General features: G+C 50.7%; 1 protein-coding gene across 1 annotated transcript; it reads right to left on the minus strand.

The window, feature by feature from the left end:
• Nucleotides 1–731: 731 nt before the first annotated feature.
• On the minus strand, nucleotides 732–25,721 carry GPR157 (G protein-coupled receptor 157). Its single transcript, XM_006076687.4, has 4 exons — nucleotides 25,231–25,721; nucleotides 7,720–7,933; nucleotides 3,922–4,116; nucleotides 732–3,481 (listed from the first exon to the last, which is right to left on the minus strand). The coding sequence occupies exons 1-4, from the start codon at nucleotides 25,611–25,613 to the stop codon at nucleotides 3,263–3,265; spliced, it is 1,011 nt and encodes a 336-aa protein (XP_006076749.2). The 5' UTR covers nucleotides 25,614–25,721; the 3' UTR covers nucleotides 732–3,262.
• Between the last annotated feature and the right edge of the window lie 1,689 nt (nucleotides 25,722–27,410).

The following is a 27,410-nucleotide window of genomic DNA, read 5'->3' on the forward strand; positions in this document are numbered from 1 at the left end:
CCAGTATTGTGAAATGATCTCAATAAGCTAACATCCATCGTGTCTTTTGCATACATTTTCTTTAAGTCTGCGGCTTGTCTTTTCATCCTCTTGATAGTTAATGTATTTTTAGCCTGACAAAATCCAGGAAATTGAACAAATAGACAAGCAGCACTTTGGGAAGCAAAATTCCCCAAGATACAGCAGTTAAAAAAAAAGAGACTTGAAGGCAGGGCTGCATGGGCTGTGAGGGTCTGCACAGAGCAAGACAGTGGGCTCTGATGGTTGCTTTTGGAAGGCTGAGAGCCCTTGTGCTCCAGCAGTCCCCAGCCCCCAGGGAACCTTAGCAGCCACCGCAGTGGGTCACTGGGCGTCATGATAAAATCATGCAGGGAGACAGGGTTGGTGGCTCAGTGTCTGCAGTGTCTCACTCAGGAGAGTTTAGCCTCAAGCTGTGAGCCCTTGAAACTTGGATCTGTTGACCCTCAGATGGGATGGGGCCTGGGAATCTGTATTCTAAACACCACTACCCCTGTCCCCCAACCACCACCGACACCAGTGTCTCTATCAGGCAAACTCAGGAGCAGCTGGCTGTGCCAACCGAGTGGCCTCCCACTTGACTGCTTTTGCCCATAGCAGGACCCAGACGCTGTTTCCAGGGCCCAACAGTGTGGAAGGTGCTGAACATGCCCCCACAGCACAGATCAGTCTGATCCACCCTGCCCAGCTCCACCCACATCAACGACAATCAGTTTACCAAACACACAAAAGAAAAATATTTTATTTAAAATAGCCACTTTGGCCTTGACCCAGTCAGGGTTTTCATGACAACTTTGCACATGCCAAAAAACCTCTCTCAATGTCATTATTCCACTACAGGAAGTCTGCAAAAATGTTCTTTCTCTTGTCATGGATGCATGCAGAGCTCTGTCTGCACCCTCAACCGAGACTAAAGTCATAATCTTTATTAAAAAACAAACACATACACACACACACAAAACAAAAACAGACACAATTCAGAAGCTCGGAAGTACAGAGAGGCAGAAAGTGCTTAGTAAACCTGAGAAAAAGACCAAGGTTCAAAAAGTGCCTGAGAAGAGAGGGGGTCGGGGCTGAGCCCATAGCCCCTGTGCAGGCTGAGGTCATACAGCAGTGCCCAGGGAATGAGGGTGGATAATCTTTGAGTACCCTGACACACAGAGAGAACCCACAGGAGGAACCACTTCTGTCTTGCTTTGATATGAGGCAGGAACCCCTCCTAGAGTTCAGAAAGGGGCTTTATTCCACTCGTTCTACTGCTCTGAACTCCACCCGCCCAGCTAGACTGACCTGAGTGAGAAAGAGGAGATGCTGCTGTTTGCCAGTACAAGGATGAGTCCCTCCCCTGCCCACACCTGTTCCCCACTCACAGGAACATTTTCACCCATCTACAGAGATGGGGTGGGGAGCAGAGGGAGAGAATGGAAATAGGTGCATCTTTGGGGTGGTTTTCAGAAGAGCAGACAGCACAGCAGAGGTGCTCTTCTCTGTGCCCTGACTCCCTCTGCAGGTGTTTCCCGGCTGCATCTGGTCTGGGGAAACCCAGGTCAGGCAGCAGTGTTGCACCATCTGATCCAAGGCCTCTGGGGCCCCCTTGAGAACAGATGTAGTCTAGCATCATTCTCCCTGGGGCCCATACTCAGCCGTGACTGATTTTCTCCTTTGCAGCAGCAACTTCCTGAATTTCTGCTCCATTCTAGAAGCTAATGTGAGGCTCGTTACCATCTGTGCGCCCAAGGTGTGCTGTAACATACTTCAGGGAACCCCAACTCCCCCGACATAGGCCATTTCTGTCCTAGGAGGGCAGACTGCCCTCCTGCCAAGCAGCCCAGAACTTTCTCTGACTCCTAAAGGGATGTTCATCCCCTTGCTGATTTTCATAAAATCTTTTTTAAAAAGGAAACCCAACAAGAGCGTTTTCGACCTAGTTCTGTAGAGGACTCTTCCTTTCAGTCTCTTCCTGTTACAGATTTTGCTTTTGAGAGTAAAAGAGGGATCAACAGTAGCTGTGGCTTTGGTTTTAATCCAGAACCATTTTACGGGTTCAGAACATCACTGCAGTTACAGAGTGCTCGTGGGACCCACATGAGGGGCAGCACCTGTTGAGTTCGACTCCTCCTCCTCAAGACCCCCCCATCCCAGTGACAGGTACACCTCCCTTCTTAGCCAGTGGCTTCTGTGACTTAACAGAGAAACTGTTTTCTGACCTATAGAGGAAAGGGTTGGTGGAAGAGTCATAGACGATAGAGATATGGATGCTTCTCTTAAATCCTTTTTCTTTCATATCACCCCAGGATGCAAGTGTCATGCCTCCCAATCAATCCCCCTAACTTTCCCTTTCAGGGAGGAATCAATATTTGGGTGATTTCCTAACTCTTTGGTTGCCTTTCCTGTAAAAAATTAACCTAGGAAGTGAATAAATCAGCAATCTCCAGGCAAGGATTACTGGAGTGGGTAGCCATTCCATTCTCCAGGGCTCCATCCCTGGATCTCCTGCATAAAAGCAGGCAGATGCTTTATCATCTGAGCCACCAGGGAAGCCCAATCCTTTCCCAACGTTAAGTGTCTCATAGAGGCAGGAGTCTGGATCCTGGCCACACCATCTCCATCAAGGGCAGGGAGCCCATAGACACAATTCAGGAGGTCCCTGGAGACCAGCCATCCTGAGCAGCTGTGTGCAGCTGTGCCCATGCTGGTCACTAGGGAACCTCCTGGTTCAAGGTAACTGACCCTTGCATTGGCCAGCAAAGCCATCTAGGAAAAGCCAGGCTCTCAGGGGAATCCCGACGCCCTGACAAACCAGGAATCTGTTGTGTGTATCTTGGTGGGGGCCCCATCTTTGGCACCCCGGCAGTTTATTGAGGATGGGTGCACGGTTGTACATGTATCTCTTGGTGCCTTGCCCACCCACGTAGGTCCCTCTGACTGTAAACAGTGCTGTGTGGTCAGGAGCCCCAGACTCCTGGACCCCAAGGTGACCTGGCAGTGCTCATGAACCACTGGTTTCCCTGAATCTCAGTGCAGCCCTCGTGCTGACAGAATCCCCCCCAGTGCAGAAGGACACGGCGTGAGGGGGATGTGCCTGAGGGTCAAGGAGGTAGACAAGCTGAGTTTGCGCTGCTCCCCACGGGGGTCAGGAGCTGCAACGGCAGGAGGCTGACAGGGCACCTGGCATCCCCGCTGAGGACTCAGAGCCGCCTGCCCCAGGTCGGCCGCACCACGCCTGGAACCGGAGGGGAGCAGCTCAGGTGCTGGGAAGTTCGTTTGGGGTCCGCCTGGGCCTCTGAGACTCGCCCCTCTTGGAGGGCGCAGGGGCCTTGGGAGGGCCAGCTGGGCTCTCGGCCTCGGGAGGCTGAGGGGAGCAGCAGCAGCAGCAGAGGGAGAGGAGCCGGGTCCTGACCGCGCGTGTGCAGAAGACGAACATGATGCCGTTGGCACCTCCCTGGAAGGTGTTCCCGATGCCCTGGTGGGGAGAAAGGAAGAGGCGTGAGTGCCAGGGCTGAGTGGGCCTGAACAACACATGCAGGGAAGAGCGGGGGACCCAGGACCTTTTCCTCCACCCCTGGGGGCTGGTCCGTGGGGACCCTGGCCACCAGGACCCCTGACAGCACCGGGCAGGCCTGAACTTGAAGGCATGCCTCGAGTCTTCTGGGTTGGGAAGGGCTAAGGGTCGGTCCACTTTCCTGGGGTTACTCCTAGGCCATGGGACAGCAACTCAACACCCACGGGCTGCCCTGGAGCCACGCTGACTTTCAACCTTTTCTCCTCAAGGCTCCCTGTCAGGCAGGGCATGGAGGAGGGCGCAGGGGAGCAGGTCCCCCACATGCCCACGCTGGCCGGAGCATTGGGGCCTGCCCGCCCCACTGACCCTGCAGCCGGCCAGGCAGGGGAGGGCAGACCTACGTGCAGAACCACCAGCACTGGCATCCGCACCGCCGGGGAGCCACAGAGGGTCAGGACGAAGCGCACGGTGCTCCAGACCCGCAGGCAGATGAAGATGAGCGGGATGAGGACCAGCTTCTTATCGGCCACGAAGGTGTGGCGCCGGAGCTGGTGTGCCTCGGAGAGGATGGGCCGGTACTCCGAGAGCTCCTCGTGCTGTGCGGGGAAGGCAGAGAGCAGACGTAAGATGAGCGACATGAGATGGGGGCCCTCCTCCCCACTCCCTCCCTTGCCCTTGGGCTGCTGTCTCCCCACTCCTCCTGGGGATAGACTGGCTGGAGTGGGAGGATGTGAGGCGTGCAGGGCCTGACACTGGCAGCCCAGATTCCATCTCTGGCCCGTCTTATCCATCCACTAGCCATTCCACATCCTCATGTGGATGTCTAAAGCATGTCAGAAGCTTTTCATGTTCAAAACAAATGCCTGACTTCACCCCCAAGCCTACTGCCTGCTTCCCCATCTCAGCCCTGTCCTTCCAGCTGCCCGGGCCCCAAGCTTGGGAGTGGTCTTTGGTTCCTGTCTCCGTGCGACAGCTCATATCTGCCCCATAGGCAAGCTCCACAGGTTCTGCCTTCAAAATGGACCCAGATCTGGAAGTTCTGTCCACAGTCACTGCCACCAGCCAGGTCCAAGCACCACCAGCACTTCGCTGGATGGTTGCCACCGCCTCTTCACTGGTCTCCCTCCATCGCCCTGACCACCCCAACCCCCGCTCCACTGCAATGTCACTCTCAACACAAATGCAGTATGGTTCCTTGAAAACCAATGTTCGTTACAGCACTATTTACAACAGCCAGGACACGGAAGCAACCTAAATGTCCACTGAAAGACGAATGGATAAAGAAGACGTGGTACATATACACAGTGGAATATTACTCAGCCATAAAAAACATCTGAGTCAGTTCTACTGAGGTGGATGAACCTATAGCCTGTTATATGACTGAAGTAAGTCAGAAAGAGAAAAACAAATATCATATATTAACACATATATATGGAATCTAGAAAAATGGTACTGATGAGCCTATTTGCAGGGCAGCAATGGAGACGAAGATACAGAGAACAGGCTTGTGGTCACAGTGAGGGAAGGAGAAAGTGGGACAAATGGAGAAAGTAGCATCAGCATATATACACTATCATGCATAAGACAGATAAAAGCGCTAGTCATATCTGACTCTTTGGGACCCCATGGACTGTAGTCCACCAGGCTCCTCTGTCCATGGGATTTCCTAAGGCAAAAATACTGGAGTGGGTAGCCATTCTCTTCTCCAGGGGATCTTCCTGACCCAGGGATCCAGGTCTCCTGCATGGCAGGCAGATTCTTTACCATTTGAGCCTCCAGGGAAACCTCCATAAGACGGATGGCTGCTGAGCAGTTGCTGTATCACAGGGAGCCCAGTGTGGTGCTCTGTGATGACCTGGAGGGATGGGCAGAGGGTGGGGGTGGGTGGGAGGGGGACGGGAGGGCAGGGATGGAGGCCATGGAGGGAGGGGATGTATGTACAATTATGTCCAACTCACATTGTTGTATGGCAGAAACCAACACAACATTGTAAAAATTAAAACAACAAGAACAACAAACCTAAGTCAGATCAAGCCAGTCTTCCACTCCAAGCTCTTGGTGACTCCTCGTTTCATCCGTTCCTTAAAAAGTCCCCAACTCTAGCTCTCTCTGACTTCATTCCTGCCACATTCCTCATGCTTATTCTGCTCCAGCCACACAGACCTCCTAATCCTCCAAACATGCCAGGCACACCCCACGCCCGGGTCTCTGCACAAGCTCCCTCCTGCATACATGCCCCATCAGTTCAATTCAGTTCAGTCGCTCAGTCAGGTCCGACTCTTTGTGATCCCATAAACCACAGCACACCAGGCCTCCCTGTCCATCACCAACTCCTGGAGTTTACCCAGACTCATGTCCATTGAGTCGGTGATGCTATCTAACCATCTCATCCTCTGTTGTTCCCTTCTCCTCCTGCCTTCAATCTTTCCCAACATCAGTCTTTTCAAATGAGTCAGCTCTTTGCATCAGGCAGACAAACAGCCAAAAATAAATAAATAAATAAATAAAAGACACAGGCAAGAGCTGCAGCTGGGCGGCGGGGCGGGGGGGCCGGGGTAGTCCTGGGCAGAGCCTGGTGGGGCCCTTGGGAACTTCCATCTGGGAGCCCTGGAATCTTCCTAGGGCAGGAGGAAAGAGGAGGTGAGAAGGGCACCCCCAGCCCAGACAGAAGACCAACTAAAAAGCCCTTCAAAGACAGAGAGGATCTCAGACCCATTGGTACTCCTGCCAGCATCTCCGTCAGTGACTCAAAGTTAAGCCACAAGAGGGCGGCAGGGAGCAGTGAGAATCAGGTAGACTTCCAAGTAAAAAGAAAACCCGAAGTGTGTGTTTCAGAAGACAGACAGGAGTACAGGGTGGGGATCAGGTCTCAGACAGCTGCGAGGAGCACTTTACACACTTGGAAGTGGCTGCTGAGCCTGCAGCACACTCGAAAGATGGGGGCATTCTCTCCTACAATTTCAGCCTTGAAAACGCAGAGCAGAAGGACACGCACCACATCAGCAGGATAAGCTAGGAAGCCTGTCCCCAGAGCTTTCACTTTGTTACCACTCCAGCCAGGTGCCATATTTTACCTTCCATCGGAATTGCACCTCTGCCTCCTCCTAGGAGTGCAGGAACCATGCTTGAATTCTCATTAGAAACTCCCACTGCCACTCAGAACTTTCATGTATAGTAGATGCTCAATAAAAATGCACTGAACGAATGCTTGAGCAGATCAATGGATGGGCTAATCTGAGCATTTCTGGGGTAGCCTTTTGCACATGGCTGGCTTCCTTGATGGGTCAACAATAAAGAATCCATCTGCCAATGCAGATGTGGTTTTGATCCCTGGGTTGGGGAGATCCCCTGGAGAAAGGAATGGCAACCCACTCCAAGATTCTTGCCTGGGAAATCCCATGGACAGAGGAGCCTGGCGGGCTACAGTTGCCAAAGAGTCAGACACAACTTAGTGACTAAACAATCACAACAACGACTTGTACATGGCTAGGAGAAAGCCTGTACTTTACATCTGCAGAAACGAACCGGTAGTCCAGCACAAGGAACAATTCGGTCAGATTATCAGAGGAAAAGCATTCTTTCTGAGAATTTCTGGCCAGAAGTCTAGCAGACTTCTGATCAGCCCAGTCTATTGAATTCCTGACAGCCCGAAAAACCTACCACTTAGGATATTTTAATCACCAAAATAAGAAGTGAATTATTTGTACCACTGATTAGGCAAGTCTGTGGCCTCCCCTCCCCCACTCGGGGGGGCGGGGGTGGGGCTGCCAGGTCAATTCTTATTTGGCTAGTGCTGATCGGCACGTAAGCATCTTTCATCCAGGTTACTTTCAAGGTTAAACAACTGCATGGATCTGTCCAGGAGGGGGCAGTAGAGAGCTGTGGCCCAGACCGCAGGCTGCGCTCGTAAGCCTCCTTGATTCCACTCACTGGGAGTCTGCGGAGCCCCTTAACCTTGGTGAGCCTTGTTTCCTCATCCACAAACGAAAGAATAAAAGGACCCGCCCCGACGGGGCTGTGTAATTATCAAACCAGACAACCCACAGAGCTTATAAAATTCGGCATGCATCATGGTGAGTGACGCAGAGCAAGGCATCCCTCACTCTCGCCGGTCGCTCGTCCTTCCCCTGAGATGGCCGACCCCGTCGCGGGGACACACTGGGCACACAGAGCTCTGGGCGGGCGCCGGGGACACCTACCGCCCGGTGGATGTGCTTCCGGATGAGGAGGTAGAGCACGGGCAGAGTGACGTAGGCCAGCAGCTCCCACAGCTTCCCGGTCAGCAGCATCCACAGCACCCGGTCCTCCGCCTCCAGGTTGATCCAGCACCAGCCCACCGACACGTCCGAGGCGTCGTAGCCGATCTTCTTCAGAGCCACAGCCGCCACGGTGATGGCCAGCGGAACCCCCCAGCTGAGGAGTAAGGAGCAAACAGGCCGCGGTGAGGACAGACCCAGCTCCCAGCGAAGCCAGCAAGGGCGAAGCGACCGGGATGCTGTGCAGACAAGGTCAGTGCTCTCCCAAGCCCACAGCAGACAGTGTTCCTGGAGAACAGGGGGGCTGGAGTCCTCAAAGCCCCCAACCCAGCTCTGCTCTGCCTAAGCCCAGGAAAGGGGACACAGGGGCTGTCCTGGCCTCCCACCTGGACACACACATCCTCCCAAGCGCTCAGAGGCTGGGTTCTAACTCAGAATTGCCAGGCTCCTCGGAGACTAGGATGCCATAGCATTCTCACTTCCCTCGTGGCTCAGACGGTAAAGCATCTGCCTACAATGTGGGAGACCCGGGTTCGATCCCTGGGTTGGGAAGATCCTTTGGAGAAGGGAATGGTAACCCATTCTTGTACTCTTGCCTGGAGAATCCCGTGGATGGAGGAGCCTGGTAGTCTACAGTCCATGGGGTCTCAAAGAGTCAGACATGACTGAGTGACTAAAATCACACACCATAGCACCGGAACAGCCAACTCCTTCCTGCATCGGGAGGCCTGGGCACCAACCTGCAAACATCGGCCCACATGGCCAAACATCATCCAGACACCCCACTAGCAGACAGGCCCCCGTGACCAGCCTGGGTCCGGGAGTGCATACATACACTGGCGGCTGTCAGGGTCCCGTGCAGCTGCAGCAGGAACTAGAAGAGGGGGTAGGCTCTAGGCAGACATGTCTTCTTGGGCCCTGGCAAGGATCCAAATGTGTTAGTCGCTCAGTCCTGTCTGACTCTTTGCGACCCCATGCTACTTTGTCCATGGAATTCTCCAGGTAAGAATACTGGAGTGGGTAGCCATTCCCTTCTCCAGGGAATCTTCCTAACCTGGGGGTTGAACCCAAGTCTCCTGCATTGCAAGCAGATTCTTTACCATCTAAGCCACCAGAGAACCCAAGGAGACACTTTAAAGCATAGAGCCGGGGCAGAGCCCCCTCTCAAGGCAGTGCTGGATGGACTTTTCTAGAGTTTAGCACAATGGCAACACAGCCAAGATTAGGGCCGAGCCCCAGGGCCCCTCCCTGGTAGTCCCCACACCAGTCTCCCCCCAAAACCTTTCAAGTCGGTGAGAGGGACACAAACAAGCTAATGTGGAGGCCCTCAGGGTGGTTAAGAGCTTGGATGGCGATGCAACAGGCTGGGTCCAAGTCTCGGGCCTGCCCCGCGTGGCTGCAACACATCAGTGTTTTTCTGCACAAAATGGGGATGATCACGATGCCTGGAGCAGAGCACTGCAGTCAGTCATTACCAGAATGAACTGATCAGTGTGAGGTTCGCACACAGGACAGGGTGTGTCCGTGTTTATGTCAGGCAGGCTCATCCCTAGGTCCCAGGATCCAGGATCCAGGCCTGCGGTGCAGGCTCCAGGGAGGTGTGAGGCCTGTGACCCCAGGAGGACACACGAGCCTATGTCCCAGGTCAGCTGCCCAGAGAACAAGTAGTAAGTGACCAGGACAGTGTCATTAGGAAAACACTTAGTGCAGAAAGCAGTTCTATCTCAAGGGCTCTGTGTAAGGGATGCCAGCTCTTTCTGAAAGTCATAGAACATGTGATCCCAGTTGCACTTGGTCTGTTACCAAAAGGAGGCTAGAAGAGCGGTGTTTCTATCAGGGTCTCCAAAGACTGCAGGATGGGGGAGGAGGCAGGGCAGGGATGGTGATGCAAAGGAGAAAGTCAGCTCCCTGGGCCTGGGGAAGGCTTGGTGTCCATCCTCCACTGACCGCTGCAGGAGGGCCCCACAGCCCTGCAGCTCCGGCTGTCCGGAGGCCGAAGCAACACGTCCCCCTTGAAGGCACAGAGGCACAGGAGGGGCCAAAACTCCACCCAAATCAAAGGACTATGGGATTATTATGTTACACTTACAATGGAGTGTGCTATTTTTTTTCAACTTTATTTGTGGCTGCACTGGGTCTTGGTTGCCGGGAGAGGTATTTCTCAGTTGTGATTAGTGGGGGCTACTCTCTAGTTGTGGTGCACAGGCTTCTCATTGCAGTGGCTTCTCTTGTTGTGGAGAAGGGCTCCAGAGTACAGACTCCAGAGTGCAGACTCCAGAGTGCAGACTCCAGAGTGCAGACTCAGTGGTTGTGGCGCACGGGCTTAGTTGCTCCGTGGCATGTGGGATCTTCCTGGACCAGGGATCAAACCGTGTCTCCTGCATTGGCAGGAGGATTCTTAATCACTGGACCACCAGGGAAGCCAAATGCTTGTCCTGTGAAGACTTATTGATCTATTAAGTTAATATATATTATTGTCAAACTATTTTGTCTTTATAAAAGTTTCCCCCTTTAAAACTCAAGCCATTGTAAATGGTGCTGCAATGAATGCTGGTGTATGGCAGAAACCAACACAACATTGTAAAGCAATTATCCTCCAATTTTAAAAAACAACCGCACACCATCCTAGTAAAGGACAACATGTGTCTACTATGAGTTCCAGAAGGCGATGGCCATGTGGGCTCACTGCTCACCTCAGCATCCACATCAGTGCCTGGCGTGTGGCGGGGCAAAACTAGGACCTACTGAATGAATGAAGCATGAGTCCAGCGGCCAAGACAGCTTTTCCCAATTAAATGTTCACTGCAAGGACATTCCTGCTGCTGCTGCCAAGTTGCTTCAGTCGTGTCCGACTCTGTGCGACCCCATAGACGGCAGCCCACCAGGCTCCCCCGTCCCTGGGATTCTCCAGGCAAGAACACTGGAGTGGGTTGCCATTTCCTTCTCCAATGCATGAAAGGGAAAAGTGAAAGTGAAGTCGCTTGGTCGTGTCCGACTCCTAGCGACCTCATGGACTGCAGCCCTCCAGGCTCCTCCGTCCATGGGATTTTCCAGGCAAGAGTACTGGAGTGGGGTGCCATTGCCTTCTCCAAGGACATTCCTGAAAGGAGGTGAAAGGCTTTTAAAGCAGCAGTCTCCAACCTTTTTGGCACCAGGCACTGGTTTCATGGAAGACAATTTTTCCACAGAATGAGGGGTGGGGGAGGATGGTTTGGGGATGTGGTGTTGGATAAGACTGTTGAGAGTCCCTTGGACAGCACGGAGATTAAACCAGTCAATCCTACAGGAAGTCAACCCTGAATATGCATTGGAAGGACTGATGCTGAAGCTCCAATACTTTGGCCACCTGATGCGAAGAACTGACTCACCGGAAAGGACCCTGATGCTGGGAAAGATTGAAGGCAGGAGGAGAAGGGGATGACAGAGGATGAGATGGTGGGATGGCAACACTGACTCAATGGACATGAGTTTGAGCAAGCTCCAGAAGACAGTGAAAGATGGAGAAGCCTGGAGTGCTGCAGCTCATGGGAGGTCGCAAAGAGTCAAGACACAACTTAGCGACTGAACAACAAAACACATTAGATGCAATGTGCACCTTTATTTCTATTATGGTTACAGCAGCTCCACCTCAGATCATTAAGCATTAGAACCAGAGGTTGGGGACCCCTGTTAAAGGGCTGAACCAGAAATCCTGAAGTTAGAGTTGGGAGAGCAGTGAGTAGAGACCATCAGCTGGCAAGATGGGAGCCAGGGATTCCCATCCTGGGGGGAAGGCAGAGCACAGGCTTGGCAGGAGGAAGCTGCCTCCTTCCCTCCTCAGCATCCCCAGGGCCCCCAAAGGAAACCCAGGGACCACAGGGTGACAACCGTGGTCCAGGTTTTACAACTTTTGGTCTGATGGACAAAAGCTACAACGCGATGTCTGTCCTCTGTGTGATGGGTGTGCCTGGAGCTGAGTCTGTGCTGGAAAACAGCCAGAGGGAAGACCAAATAGACAAAAGGTTTTGAAAGGGCTGAGACTGTGGGTTGATCAGTCAGAGTCGCTGTTTGAACTTGAGCACAGACAGCAGCTTTACTGGAGCCAGAAGCTGCCTGGGAGGTACCTGAGTGGAGGTGGGAAGAGGAGTAACCTCAGGGAGCGTGGGAACAGAATGGGCGGGATGGTCTAATAACCCCACCAAGCAGGCTCCAACAGATGCGTAATTTATAGATAAAGACACTGGCATGTTGGTGATGTTTTAACATCAGAAAGACGTCTACATACAGACACACACACACACACACAAACTGATTATGAGTTTTACTAATATAAAGTAAAACGTATGGAAACCTAGGGGGACAAGGGAGAGTGGAATGAATTGAGAGATTGGGATTTACATATATACACAATTGATGCTATGTATAAAATAGATAGGTTTCCCAGGTGGCCCAGTCAGTAAAGGATCCACCTACCAATGCAAGAGACACCAGAGACAGGGGTTTGATCCCTGGGTTGAACCCCTGGAGCAAAATGGCAACCTGCTCCTGTAGTCTTGCTTGGGAAATCCCGTGGACAGAGGAGCCTGGCAGGCTAACATACAGTCCATGGGGTTGCAAGAGTCAGACAGGACTTAGTAAATAAACAACAACACATTAAATAGATAACTAAGGAGAGCCTACTGTATAGCTCAGGGAACTCTACTCAGTGCTCTGGGATGACCTATGGGAAGAAAATCCAAAAAAGAAGGAATACATGTATATTTAGAGCTGATTCATGTTGCTGTACAGCAGAAACTAACACATCAATTGTAATGTGAGAAACACGCTCAGCAGCCCAAACTCAAACGAATGGTCTTGGAGAAACAAGGTGCAGCGGGAAGCGGGGCTTTAATGATGGTCTTGCAAGATCGGGTGTCTGGTGGGCAGGCTCACCCAGGGTCGCTACATGGATCACGTTATCCTCAAGCTATCCCTAGCAGGCAAGCCCCTCCTCCAGTTCCTCACTGGCTGAACACTGTGGAGCAAACAATCTTCCTGGGTGTCACTTCGGTTTACTTCCTCTCTCTTTATGGGCTGGCCCCTCACTGACATCTTGTTTCCTCCTTTCCTGCGCACCTATTTCCGTTCTTATGTTTTGAATTCACCAATGGAATGAGCCAGCATGAAAATCCTAGGCATCCCGCCCTCTCTCTGTTTGCCTGGACTTTCTAGTTTTGTAACTATTGCATCAGCAAGCTGTCACTCAAAACTAGCTATTCTTGAAAATGGACCACTTTAATAAAGTTCTTTATTTCTTGCAGTAAAGCAACCATACGTCACTATTTAAAAAACAAAACAAAACGATGTGAGGCGAGGCACACAATCTGTAAATAATAATAAAATACACAATACTCATTGTGCACTCCATACAGCCAATCGATTCTCACAGGATGCTCTTGTTGACTTTTTCCAAACTCTGGTATCCGCAGCCAACCTGTGGTTGCAGTTAGCCAATGAGAGTAGTTCCCTGACGTGAAGGTGGATGCTATTTTCATTTTCCTTAACGAGTAAGATGGAAGTGAAATGAGGAAGATCTGGGTCACCAGACGAGTGCTGGGAACTTTACTGGCTTGATATGAAGTTGATATGACGTTTGACATGACCAACCTCTCTGTGACTCAGGTAACACTTTTCCAACACCAGAAGATATTTCTTCTTTTTTCCTGCTCTGGGACCTGGCCCATTCTCATCACCTCCCTCTGAATGTCCAGCTTCCCACCTGCCCTGATGTAGCGGCTACCTGGGCTTAGGTTCAGAGACAAGAAACACTTTTACATTTTATCTTTACTACTAACATTTCCTGGGCTTCCCAGGTGGCACTAGTGGTAAAGAATCCACCTGTCATTGCTGGAGACATAAGGATATGCGTTTTATCCCTCGGTCGGGAAGATCCCCGGGAAGAGGGCCTGGAAACCCACTCCAATATTCTTGCCTGGAGAATCCCGAGGACAGAGGAGCCTGGCGGGCTACAATCCATAGGATCTTAAAGAGTTGGACATGACATTTCCTAATCACTTTCTTAACTTTAGATCAGGGGTCCAACATACTAGGGCTCTCAGGCCAAATCCAGCCCAAAGTCTGATTTTTAAATTTATTTTTCCATTTTATTTATTTTAAATTGGAGTATAGTTGATTTAAAATGTGTTCATTCCTGCTGTACAGCAAAGTGAATCAGTTATACATATACATATAGCCACTCTTTTTATTCTTATAGTCTTTTGATTGGAGAATAGGTAATTTACGATATTGTGATGGTTTCTGCCATATAGCAACATGAATCAGCCATAGGTATAAATATGTCCCTCTCTCTTAAACCTCCCCCTACTTCTCTCCCCAGCCCACCCCTCTAGGCTGTCACAGAGCACCGGCTTTGTGTTCCCTGCATCACACAGCAAATTCCCACTGGTTACCTGCTTTACACATGGTAATGTGTATGTTTCAGTGCCACTATCTCAAATCATCCACCTTCTCTCTCCCCCACTGTGTCCACAAGTCTGTTTATTTCTGCATCTCCACTGCTGCCCTGTAAATAGGTTCGTCAGTACCATCTTTCTAGATTCCATATATGTGTTAATATACAGTATTTTCCACTCTTTTTTTAGATTCTTTTCCCATGTAGGTCACTACAGAGCATTGAGTAGAGTTCCCTGTGCTACACAGTAGGTCCTTATTAGCAATCTCCTCCCTGGTGTCTCAGTCGGTAAAGAATCTGCCTGCAGTGCAGGAGACCTGGGTTTGATCCCTGGGTCAGGAAGATCGCCTGGAGGAGGAAGTAGCAACCCACTCCAATATTCTTGCCTGGGAAATCCCATGGACAGAGGAGCCTGGTGGGCTACAGTCCATGGGGTTGCAAGAGTGAGACACGACTTAGCAACTAAAATATATATATAAATATATATATTTATATATAGTGGTATATATGTCAGTCCCAATCTCCCAATTTGTTGTATGTTCTTTAAAATAAAGTTTTATTGGCAGACAGCCACACTCACTGGTTACATGTCACCTATGGCTGCTTGCAAGTTACCAGAGCTGAGCTGAGCAATTGCATGGGACGTCACATGGCCTGCAGAGCTGAAAATAATCACTATCCGGTCCTCTACAGGAAAAGTTTGCTGACATCTGCTTACAAATCAACAAAACTATAATTAGGACCAAAGGGGTTCTGAGTAGTAGTCTTGTTTTTCATATAATTTATTTAATTGTACATTTAAATAGTTTAATTTTTAATGATAGTTCTAGCTAACAACCAGCCCAAAAAATACCCTGAAATTTAACAGTTGGGTCCCACAAACTGGCTCCAGGTCACCACTAGACAAGGGAAGAAAGGGATCGGGGGCTGAAACTGCCCTGGGTTCTCACCTACAGAGCGAGGTGAAAGGCTGGCAACCTCAGATAAGCCAAGTTGCTCTCTGGCCAAGCGATCACCCTGAGCTGTTGGTGGTATGTGACCCTGGAAGGGACTCTGTAAAGACATGTGTGACCTAATTGCCACTTTCCAGAAATGTCTACTGCTAATTTCTGACAAGTATAGGGCTGGCCAAAAAGTTCAGTTGGGTTTTTCTGTAAGACGGTACAGAAAAATGCAAATGAAGTCTTTGGCCTACCCAATACCACGTAACAGGCTTCTTTTTTATCCCTGTAAAAAAAAACCACCATCAATCAAAAAGTAAACAAAACCAGAAGAAGTAAGATATGGCTTAACAACAGCACACATGGAACAGACCAAGGGTTGCAGTTGACCGTGGCCCAGAAGGTCGCGTGGTCGGAGAGGTCTCCCTGATGCTCAGATGTGGGTGATGGAGAGCGGCCAGCAAACTGTCCTGCCTCCATGTGGACACCTGGGATCCATATTCTAAACTTGAGCCTGTGATGCTGGCACCAGAGCGGGCATGTGAGGAGGTACTGGGCCTTGAGTGCTGAAAGACCTCTGAGGAGGTCCGGTGAGTGCAATAGCCATCAGGCGGACAGAGGAAAGAAAAGGCAGGCATGCTGCTCAAGTCCCAAAGCAGGGGGCTAAACTGGCAGCTTTCTCCCCTCCCTGCTCCCACCAAGGGAAGGAAGTCATGTGACCACATGCAGGGGATGCTGTGAAAGGCCTGAGGAGGAACATGGTTAGCGCAGGTGACCCCCTCTCTCCAAACCTGTGATATAGGCCGAGGAGAAGCAGGGCTGGGGTCACTTAGATGGAAGGCGCCTGAAGACCACACCAAAAAAAGGGACGGCAGAGGATGAGATGGTTGGATGGCATCACTGACTCAATGGATATGAGTTTGAGCAAACTCCAGGAGATGGTGAAGGACAGGGAAATCTGGTATGCTGCAGTCCATGGGGTTGCAAAGACAGGACTGAGCAACTGAACAACAACAGAAGCCCATCTGTGAGCAGAATCCCCTACTTGGAAGGGCACCAAGGGCTTCTCCCATAGGCATCCAGCCCCAGCTCTCACCTGTGTTTGCCTGGAAACCAAGGCCAGACTCCAAGCTGGCTACCTCCCCCTTCAGAGGCAGTTATGGGGTGAGTATGTCTCCCCATCTCCCCCAGATTCCTGTGTTTAAGTCTGAACCCCTAGAACCTTGGGATAGGACTGTATCTGGGGTTAAGGTCTTTAAAGAGGTGATGAGGTCAAAATGAAGTCATTGGGTGGGTCCTAATCCAATAGGACAGGTGTCCATGCAAGAAGACTCGAGAGTCCCTTGGACTGCAAGGAGATCAAACCAGTCAATCCTAAAGGAAATCAACCCTGAATATTCTTTGGAAGGACTGATGTTGAAGCTCCAATACTTTGGCCACCTGATATGAAGAGCCCTCTCACTGAAAAGACCCTGATGCAGGGCAAGATTGAGGGCAGAAGGAGATGGGGGCTGAAGCTCCAATACTTTGGCCACCTGATGGGAAGAGCCAACTCACTGGAAAAGACCCTGACGGTGGGCAAGATTGAAGACAGGAGGAGATGAGGGCATCCCCGACACAATGGACATGAGTTTGAGGAAGTTCCGGGAGATGGTGATGGACAGGGAAGCCTGATATGCTGCACTCCTGGGGGTCACAAAGAGTCAGACACTACTAAGAGACTGAACAAGGAATGGCCTTGTAAGAAGAGATCTGGATGCAAACACTCACTGAGGGACGACCATGTGAGCACACTGGGTGCAGACGGCTCTCTGCAAGCCAGGAGGGGAGTCCCTGCCCACACTTGGATCACAGACTTCTAGCCTCTGGAACCTGGAGGGAAGGATGTCTGTGGTTTAAGTGCCCCACCCAGTCTGCGGGCTTTGTTAGGGCAGCTGGAGCAGACTAAGGCAGAGGCTGTCTTACCAACTCTAGGGGAGAGACATGCAGGGGCAGGGGACCGCAGCCCAGCCCTGGGGACCTCCCCTCTCATCACACCCAGACCAGCAGAGCTGGGGGCCCTCAGTAAGCTTAGGGGAGGTGTAAACTGACAAAAGTCCTGCAGACTGGACACGAGCTTGGCTTGTGGAACTCGGCATTCACTTTGTTCTTCGGTTGCCCAATGAGAAGCTGAACCAATGCAGGATCAGCTGGGCAGTGAGCAGGCTACACCCCACACCTGAATTCCCTGGCATTTGTCAGAATCCCACGAGAGGCAGCTGGTGCCCACAAGAGCAATGCTCTGGGTTTCCCTCAGAGTCTCCAGTTTGCCCAGTTGGGGATCTTTTAAAACCTGTCCCACCAGTCAGGATGGGGAATTCCTGGGGTGACTCAGGGTTGGGAAGACCCTTCCCCCACTGCCCCATGGGCTCCAGATCTCCTCAGTCCACTGTGGATTCCTGCACTCGCCCCTCACCAGACCTTACCCTTCCTACAGATCTCTGCTACATGGGTGGCCCTTGCTGGGAGGCCACAGGAGGGTCTTCTCCCCAAACAGCAGAGCCTGGTCCCTGTGCCTGTGCCCAACGGAAAGCCGTGACTGTGGACGTGACCCTGAGACGCTCTGAGGACGAAACCACCAGGCAACAATGTGCCGATTTAGAAAGATCTTGGGGGAAAGACAGAGCCGGCCCAGAGGGAGGCAGCTGCAGGGAGCAGGGCCTGGGGAAAGGAATCCAGGCCTGAGGAGGCCTGGAGGTTTCTGCCCAGACAATGGGCTCTTAGTGTGAAGCGCTGGGCAGAGAGGCAGGACGTGGGAGTTCAGGGCGTCAGCCACTGGCCAGGCCACCACGAGGTCGCTCTGTGGCCCTGGCTGCAGAGGCGAAACACTCCCTGCCAGAGCCGGGCTCTGCAATCCTGGTTCTGGGGGGTCAAGGAGCACTCTGTAGCACACAGGGATGCTTTTCTGCCCACCTGGGCCCAGGTAAGGCCTGCGGCATCAGCATGTGCCCCAGCAGGGTCGAGGGGCAGCCCCTGGTGCCCCCACGAACATGCAAACGCAGTGCAGAGACCTCACTGTAGCAGGGCTCTCAGAAAACAAAGTCAGTTCAGCTCTTGTCACTTTGGGGAGCACCACCTGGCGTGGGGTGCTGTTCACGCGGCCATTGCATCTATCCCCATTCAGGCACAGCCGCCTGGGGCCTTGTCACTGGGCCCTCAGTGAGCGAGCCAGTGTCTGCTTAGAGAGCTCACAGGCTCTCCCCTTCAGGGCTCACGGTTCACCTTTTCTCTGCACGGGAACTTCTCCCTCCCCACAGCAGGGGGTTTTATGGTGACCCTGCCGTGCCCTAGATTTCTCTCTTCCTCCAGAACTCCCAGCCACTGCCAGAGGGTGGGTGGGCACGTGGGCCAGGGGTCATGCCCACATCTATTCCCACTTCAGTGGAGCCCAAAGAAATCCTAAGGCTGCTGCAGGTGGCCAGCTTGGCCCGGGCCCGTGGTGAGATGTGGCACCCCTGGCCCAACCTCCCCCCACAATCACAGGACACACCAGTGGATGCCTGGAACAGGTGGCCCTGGGCTACACAGGTTGGAGACAGTTAAGGACCCTGCCATCTTGGTTCAGAAGGAGCCCACCACCTTGGAGGGGAAGAGGGGCTGTTTTGAAAGGCAAATTGCTTTCTGCAGGGTGAGAGAGATGGTTTCAGGCTTATGTTATCAAAAGGGAAATGACCCCACCCGTGGCCACTGAGCTGCCCAGCGCTTTCATAGGTGAGAACTGCAAACAGATGGTCACAGATGCTTATCCACATGCATGTACAACATGACCACAAACAAACTTAATGGTTACCAAAGGGAGAGAGGGGGTGGATAATTTAAGATCCTACGTGTTTGGGATTAACATATACACACAATTATATATAAAATAGATAAACAACAAGGACCTCCTACAAAGTACAGGAAACTCTACTCAGTATTTTCTAATAATCTATAAGGAAAATGAACCTAGAAAAGAATATAAATATATAACTGAATCTGAAACTAACACAACATTGTCAGTCAACTATGTTTCAATCAATCGATCAGTCATGTGGTGTCGGTATCATGCCGCCGACACTGCTAAGACACAGTACAAAGGGACCTGATGCAGGACTTACCCTTGAACGTGGAACATTCTCACACCTTGGCTTCCCTGATAGTTCAGTTGGTAAAGAATCCACCTGCAATGCAGGAGACTCCAGTTCGATTCCTGGGTTGGGAAGATCCACCAGAGAAGGGATAGGTTACCCACTTCAGTATTCTGGCCTAGAGAATTCCATGGACTGTACAGTCCATGGGGTCGCAAAGAGTTGGACACAACTGAACAACTTTCACTTTCACTTCACTTAAAGATGAAGTAACAACCAGAAGATTCACCTTGGAATGCTATAGGAATCAATGGATATGAAACCCTTGAGGGAGAGCTTGAGACTTCCAGGAGGTTTATCTAGACAAAATCCTTATTAAGTACAAAAGGAAAAAGAGTAACTGCAGTGGAGACTGGTAGATAACACCTCGACCAAGTGATCAAAGTGAACATCACCAGGAAACGTACAAGTCACAGTTGCCAGCCACCCCCAGGTAGCAAGCGAGAACCCGTTTCTGTGAGATTTCAGCCCAAAGTGCCGATTCTGAATCTGTTCGGGGCCACACTGACTGAACCCGCCCACCCCGGTAACCATCTGCATGAGTCATTTTTCACCCGGCGATTCTGGTAAGGGACACAGAACTAACAAGCCACCACCAACCAAAAGAATTTGGGAAAGGTCAAAAGGAGACAGGAGACTCCAGTCCATATGTCCTCCCAGAATCCTCCTCACTGGAATCCATCTTGGCCAAGCAATACTCACACCACCAGGAAGGGCCTTGAGTCACAGCAATTGGCCAGAGACTACCTGGAAATGAATTACCTCATCATAAAACCCAAGGCTGCGAGCCACGTGGCAGAGCAGTCCTCCTGGGTTCCTTTACCTACTGCTTTCCCTGTGGACACCCCTTCCCAACAAAGTCTCTTGCTTTGTCAGCACGTGTGCCTCTTTGGACAATTCATTTCCAGATGTTAGACAAGCATCCACTCTTGGGCCCTAAAGGGGGTCCCCCTTTCTGCAACAATTCCACTCACAAGGAAGCATCAGGTAACCTGGATGAGAGAGATATCCTACAAAATAGGGTGCCTGTACTATTCCCAGGTGTCTCAGTGGTAAAGAATCTGCCTGCCAATGCAGGAGATGTGGATTCAATCCCTGGGTTGGGAAGGTTCCCTGGAGAAGGAAATGGCATCCCGCTCCATTATTCTTGCTTGGGAAACTCCATGGACAGAGGAGCCTGGTGGGCTACAGTCCATGGGGTTGCAAAGAGTCGGACATGACTTAGCAACTGAACAACACTAACAACATGGTCATGCAAGAGACTGCCCTTGCCTTTTGGAAATACACCCTGAAGGATTAGGAGTAGGGGGCATCAGGTCTGCAACTTATTCTTAAATGATTCCAGGAAAAAATTAATGGAAAAGATAAATAAAGCTAATGTATTTAATTACACATTAATAGTGGGGGAAATCCAGAATGCTAAAAATAAATGACTGCCGAATTACCTCTCAGTTTAAAAAATTATTGTCAAGGCCAAGAGACGGGACGGAATCCTAAAGGGGCACTGACCTTGAAGTTCTAACTCGGAGTCTCTCGCTCACAGCTCTGTGGCTCAGGCAAGTCTCATCAGCTGTGGCTGGAGGGTGATCAACCCTGGGTGAGTCCCCTGGGTTACGGAGGATCAAGACGCTAAGGAATCAAGACAGCACTTTGCAAGACCTCAGGAGCCTGACCTCTGAGGATAAAGTCTAAGCTGCCCTCCTTCCCCAATGAGATTTTTTTTTAAGTCTTTCAGTAAAGGAAACTATGTCAGGCATTATGATAGAGCCCCAGGGGGCATGCAGGGACTTCATGGGTACTAGTCTCTCCAGCCTCCTGCGGTGTATGGCTGTATTCAGCTCTATAGATGGCTTTTCCTACTTATCATGTCCTACCACTTAAAAAATATATATTACTTGTAGACTTCATGGCCAGTATTTAATGGCAGCATAACACTTCCAGGTAGGTTATAGTCTATAACTTACTGATCCCCTATTTTTTGGACATTCAAATTGTCATCACTGGCTAACAGTGCCATGCAAACTCCTTTGTACATCCAGCTTTGCATGTCATTTGGTTGATCTCCTTAGACTAGATCCCTATAATAGGATTTCTGGGATCAAGGGGTATGAACCAAATACTTTCTACATGGATTATTCCAATTTACATGGCCAAAAATAATTAGGAAAACACCAGTTTCATCTGCATATCACATTAATATCCTGCCTTACTACTTTTTTCCTTCTAATTTAAGGAGAAAATGGTACTTCTTTGCTATTGCTTGTATTGAGTATTCATGCTTTTACTTCTTTGTCAGAATGTCCTCTGTCCATTTCTGAAGATATTTGTCAGTTTTCTTTAAAAAAAAATCAACTCATAAGAACTCTTTAGAGAATAGAGATTGACCTTTTGTGTATTCATATTTTAAAATATTTTTGGAGACTGGAAGGTCTGAAGAAGAGTACTGATTTCCAGTCATTTGACATGGTTAATGACTGGGTCACTGTGTAGCCTGAGTCTGAAGATGAGACTTCCCACTGCCAAGAGGTCCTTGCTAGTGGAGGTAATGGAATTCCTGTTGAGCTATTTCAAATCCTAAAGATGATGCTGTGAAAGTGCTGCACTCAATATGCCAGCAAATTTGGAAAACTCAGCAGTGGCAACAGAACTGGAAAAGGTCAGTGTTCATTCCAATCCCAAAGAAAGGCAACGCCAAAGACTCTTTAAACTACCACACAATTGTACTCATCTCACACACTAGCAAAGTAATGCTCAAAATTCTCCAAGCAAGGCTTCAACAGTATGTGAACCAAGAACTTCCAGATGTTCAAGCTGGATTTAGAAAACACAGAAGAACCAGAAATCAAATTGCCAACATACACTGGATCATCGTAAAAGCAAGAGAATTCCAGAAAAATATCTACTTCTGCTTCACTGACTACACTGAAGCCTTTGACTATGTGGATCACAACAAACTGTGCAAAATTCTTCAAGAGATGGGAATACCAGACCACCTTACCTGCCTCCTGAGAAATCTGTATGCAGGTCAAGAAGCAACAGTTAGAACCGGACATGGAACAACAGACTGGTTTCAAATTGGGAGAGGAGTATGTCAAGGCTGTATATTGTCACCCTGCTTATTTAACTTATATGCAGAGTACATCATACGAAATGCCAGACTGGATGAAGCACAAGCTGGAATCAAGATTGCAGGGAGAAATATCAATAACCTCAGATATGCAGATGACACCACCCTTATGGCAGAAAGCGAAGAGGAACTGAAGAGCCTCTTGATGAAAGTGAAATAGGAGAGTAAAAAAGCTGGCTTAAAACTCAGCATTCAAAAAACAAAGATCATGGCATCCGGTCCCATCACTTCATGGCAAATAGATGGAGAAACAATGGAAACAGTGACAGACTTTATTTTATTGGATTCCAAAATCACGGCAGATGGTGACTGCAGCCATAAAATTAAAAGACATTTGCTCCTGGGAAAAAAAGCTATGACTAACCTAGGCAGCATATTAAAAAGCAGAGACATTACTTTGCCTACAAAGGTCCATATAATCAAAGATATGGTTTTTCAAGTAGTCATGTTTGGATGGGAGAGTTGGACTATAAAGAAAGCTGAGAGCCAAATAATTGATGCTTTTGAAGTGTGGTACTGGAGAAGACTCTAAAGAGTCCCTTGGACAGCAAGGAGATCAAACCAGTCCATCCTAAAGGAAATCAGTCCTGAATATTCACTGGAAGGACTGATGCTGAAGCTGAAATTCCAATACTTTGGCCACCTGAGGCTAAGAACTAACTCACTGGAAAATACCCTGATGCTGGGAAAGATTGAAGGCAGGAGGAGAGGGGACGACAGAGGATGAGATGGTTGGATGGCATCACTGACTCAATGGACATGAGTTTGAGTGAGCTCCGGGAGTTGGTGATGGACAAAGAAGCCTGGCATGCTGCAGTCCATAGGTTGCAAAGAGTCGGACATGACTGAGTGACTGAACTGAACTGAACTGAAGAGGTCATTCAGCAGCCATAAACTAATCCTTCAAAGAAAGACAATGAAGAATCCTTAGCAATATCGTCTGGGAGGATCCAGGTCAATATATGAACCTGCTGGACAGGTTTTTACCAAGTTTTAGACTAGCAAAGGGAGTGCTAATTTCTGGAAGAGAAAAAATTGTCAAAGTCCCTTTGACAGGAAAAATGTCTTTTTTCTTTTAAGAAGCAAGTGGATAGGGACATCTCTGGTGGTCCAGTAGTTAAGAATCTGTCTTCCAAGGCAGGAGACTTGGGTTCGAACCCTGGTGAGGTAACTAAGCTACCACAACTATTGAGCCTGTGTGCTGCAACTTTAGACCCAATGTAGCCATATATATATAAAGTAGGTGGATCACATACAACAGACAAGAGGAACAATCTGGTTCCTTACAGCCAGAGAAGGACACACGGGCTTTCTTAGGAGGCTTTCCCTAAGCATCACAGAAAACGTCCCTAGAAGTGAAAAGAAAGGTTCTTAGGGAATGTGTCTTTTCTATAGAAGCTGCACAGGTTCTCTTTATCACTTAAAAAATACATTGCATTCAGTACTTTTTCAAAAGAGGGGGGAAAAGAGAAGAGAACCTTGCAAAGGAAGTCTTGGGCTCCTTCCCAGGTACACATGAGCTTTATGCTGCCCACACCCAACCAGGCTCCCAAGAACAGGGTCCCAGAAATGGATGCAGAGATCCGGTGGGACAGAGAGAAAGGAAAGGCTGCCCCTTCTCTGTGGGTCTCTGTAGCACCTGACCCTGTCTGAATGGCTCACTGCAAACATTTTGACTTGAACAGCTGAGAAGTGGACCATTTAATTTCCCAGGGACCAGCTGGCCTCCCTCCAACAGCTGTGAGACCTGGAGGTCAAGTGACTCTTGCAGGCTTGTGACCTCACTGTTGTGACACCCAGGTGACTTGTCTCTACAAAAGTGCTGACCATCCTCTGTCCCTTGGAAAGAACTCAAGTATTTAACAGAGAGGACCTATAATTAGGGCAGCATTTGGTGCTCTTATTTGGAGGAGAGAGAAGAGGAAAGAAGCTCTGTAAAATTCCTGCCTTGGGTTCAGCACAGGACCTCACCAGATGTTTGCATCCTGAGATTACACTGGGAAGGGGCCAACCTTGGTTCACAGGTGAGTTACCTGGATGAGACTCTACAATGCCAGGGCAGGACAAGGCCTTGATTCTCGCTACCCAGAGACTCCAGGCAGCTGGCAGCTGTCTTCCAGACCAGCCTCTGCCTCTGACCTCAATTTCAGAGCTGCTGAACTTTGGAAAGAAAGATTATTTAGAACATAGATAACAAGAGATTGGTGCCTGAGGTTTAGAGATGAGTAAAGATAAAGTAAAGAAGACTGTCCTTCCTAAATTTTAGCACTGAGGCAGAGGGTTGGGTGAAGGGCAGCCTGAGAGTGGCCAGATGAATTACATGTACTTTTCCATCCTGGGGCACCTAACTCATCTCTCAGGTGCCTGTCCCCATGCCCAGGGGCAGCAGAATGGCCAGAAGGCAGTGAAACAGGTGGCCAAAGGTCCAGAGTGGCCTCACCAGTTCTCCAGGTGCTTCCAAGTTACTAGGGTCTGGCTCTGAGGGTTAGCTCTAGTCCCCCACGCTCCAGGGCCTTCGCTGAGGTGCCCACCTCCCTGGGAGGCTCGAGCTGGGGCCACCTCAAAGGGACGACCCCTGCGGCAATATACAGAACTAATTCATCAAGACCATCATTCCGCTGGCCCAGGGCTATCCCGGGACATGAGCAGACACTGCCGGCTGAGTGACCGGCCAGAGGTCCGACCAAGACGCGTGGCCCTGAGAGTGGCGAGGGCCACAGGGACAGCACACAGGATCCGGGCAGGGATCAGGGAACCAACCTGAAGGAAAGCGGCGTCGCCGTCACCCACCTGATGACATGGAAAGCCCAGAGCAGGCGGCCAGTCTCGGACCCGTGCGCCGTGCGCACGATGCTGAGATACAGGTAGAGGGCGATGGCCACCGTCCAGAAGAAGGAGCTGGTGTTGGCGAAAGTGGAGAGCGCGCCCTGCAGCACGCAGTCCCACGAGGAGTCCTTGAAGTCCTGTAGGACCCCGTAGAAGTAAGAGGCGGCCGAGAGCAGGTCGGCCAGAGACAGGAAGAGCAGCAGGCGCCGCGCCTGGCTGCGCAGGTCGGGCCACAGGGCGTGCGTGGCCATCAGCAGGCCCGAACCCAGCGCGGAAAGCACGCACGACAGAAGCACCACGGCGCGCTCCGACGGCACCAGCTCGGTGGGCGGCACGGGAAGTGGCATGGCCCAGCGCGGAGAGGGTTGGGATCAAGGATCCGCGTGTGGCCGCCGCCGCCGCCGCCGCAGCTGTCTGGGCACCGACCCGCGAGCTGCTAGCGTCCCAGCACCCGCCCCGCCCGCGTCCAGCCCTCCAGAGCCCTCGGGGCCCGCGGCCCACGCCCCGCCCCTGCCCCAGGCCACGCCCCCACCACGCCCCCGCGCCCTCCACGCTCCGCCCCTTAGCCCCCACGTCCAGACAGCGGGTGCGCCCCGCCCCCGTCCTGACGCCACACCCCTTCGTCCTCAAGCCCCGCCCCATGGCCCCCAAGTCAGGACTGCGGACCCGCGTCGGCCCCTAGACTGTCCCACGAGCCCCACCCTGGCCCCGGCGCGCGTGCCCCTAAGGCTGCCCAACAGCTCCGCGGCACGCTCCCCAAGTCCCCGCCGCTCTGCTCACACCACACCCATGGTACCTTGCATGATCCGTCCTGCAGGCCGCAGGTCTGCGGGACGTCCTGGGAAGGGATGTATCGGCAATTTTTTTAGGGCTAATATTTCCTTCCTTTTTTTACTGCCAGCCTGTGTACGGGGGAGGGGGGCTGGTGAGGGGGCAGTGGTATGCTGGAGGGAGGGGTGGAGGCATTCTTTCCACTGGTAACAAAAGCAACACTCAAAGTGATTCGTTCTTTAAGCAATGATAACAGAGGTGGGAGTTTGGAAGGGGGTGGTGGTTCCCGAGGGGGATGCTTCCAATTTTTCTTACAATGAGCACGATGACTGATTTGGTTTTTTCTTTTTTAAAATTAAGTTTAGTGGGTGAAATCTTACAGAAAGGAAACGATTTCTAATTTATTAGGTTTTTTTCCCCTGAAAATTCCATTAAAAAATTGGGGTACCATTCGTGTACCATAAAATTGGCCCTTGTACGCGTGCAGTTGGCTTGCCTGGTAGCTCAGTGTTAAAAGTACCCACTTGCCAATGCAGGAGAGGCAGGTTCAATCCGTGGGCTGGAAGAAGCCCCTGGAGAAGGAAATGGCAACCACTCCAGTATTCTTGCCTGGAGAATACCATGGACAGAGCAGCCTGGCGGACTATAGTCCACGCGGTCCGGAAGGAGTCGGACACAACTTGACAACTAAACACATGTACAGTGATTTATAGTGTATACACAAGTTTGTGCAAGCATCCTCCCTGTCAAATTCCACAACATTTTCATCACCTCAAAAAGAAACACCGATGGTTCAGCAGGTAAAGAATCCGCCTGCAGTGCGGGAGATACAGGAGATGCAGGTTTGATCCCTGGGTAGGGAAGATCCCTGGAGAAGGAAATGGCAACCCACTCCAGTACTCCTGCCTGAGAAATTTGATGGACAGGGGAGCCTGGCCGGCTGCAGTCCATAGGGCTGCAGAGAGTCAGACACGACTGAGCATATCCCACAGGGTCAAAAGAGAAGTAAGAAGTCCCAAATGGGATCACATGCTAAGCTCAAGGGACAAAACCAGGACTTCATACCTAACCTAACTGTGGTTTCAACCTCTTTTAGGAATGCAGTCTTAATCAGTCAGTCTGGAATTTCCTGCTCTGCAGTAGTGAAGTAATTCATTGATAGACCCCTGCAATCCCCCAAAGGAAGGCCACCTCAGCTGACATAATCAGCTCTTTGCTGACTAATTTCCTTGTCCCACCTCTTTCTGCCTGTAAAAGTCTTCTATTTTGTCCGGTTCTTCAGAGCTGCTTTCTGTTTGCTAGATGGGCTGCTGCATGATTCATGATGAGTGAATAAAGCCAGGAAGATCTTTACCACTTACTCAATGGAACTG

Source organism: Bubalus bubalis, chromosome 5, assembly GCF_019923935.1.
Source record: "Bubalus bubalis isolate 160015118507 breed Murrah chromosome 5, NDDB_SH_1, whole genome shotgun sequence".
NCBI classification, from domain to species: domain Eukaryota; kingdom Metazoa; phylum Chordata; class Mammalia; order Artiodactyla; family Bovidae; genus Bubalus; species Bubalus bubalis.

What these genes read in the sequence shown, in the direction of transcription:
- GPR157 (XM_006076687.4), bottom strand. Translation starts at nt 25,613, where the DNA reads ATGCCACTTCCCGTGCCGCCCACCGAGCTGGTGCCGTCGGAGCGCGCC. An exon ending in GGAAGCACATCCACCGGGCG is followed by an intron (nt 4,117 to 7,719) that starts GTAGGTGTCCCC and finishes TTCCCCGCACAG; the next exon opens with CACGAGGAGCTCTCGGAGTA. An exon ending in CAGTGCTGGTGGTTCTGCAC is followed by an intron (nt 3,482 to 3,921) that starts GTAGGTCTGCCC and finishes TCTCCCCACCAG; the next exon opens with GGCATCGGGAACACCTTCCA.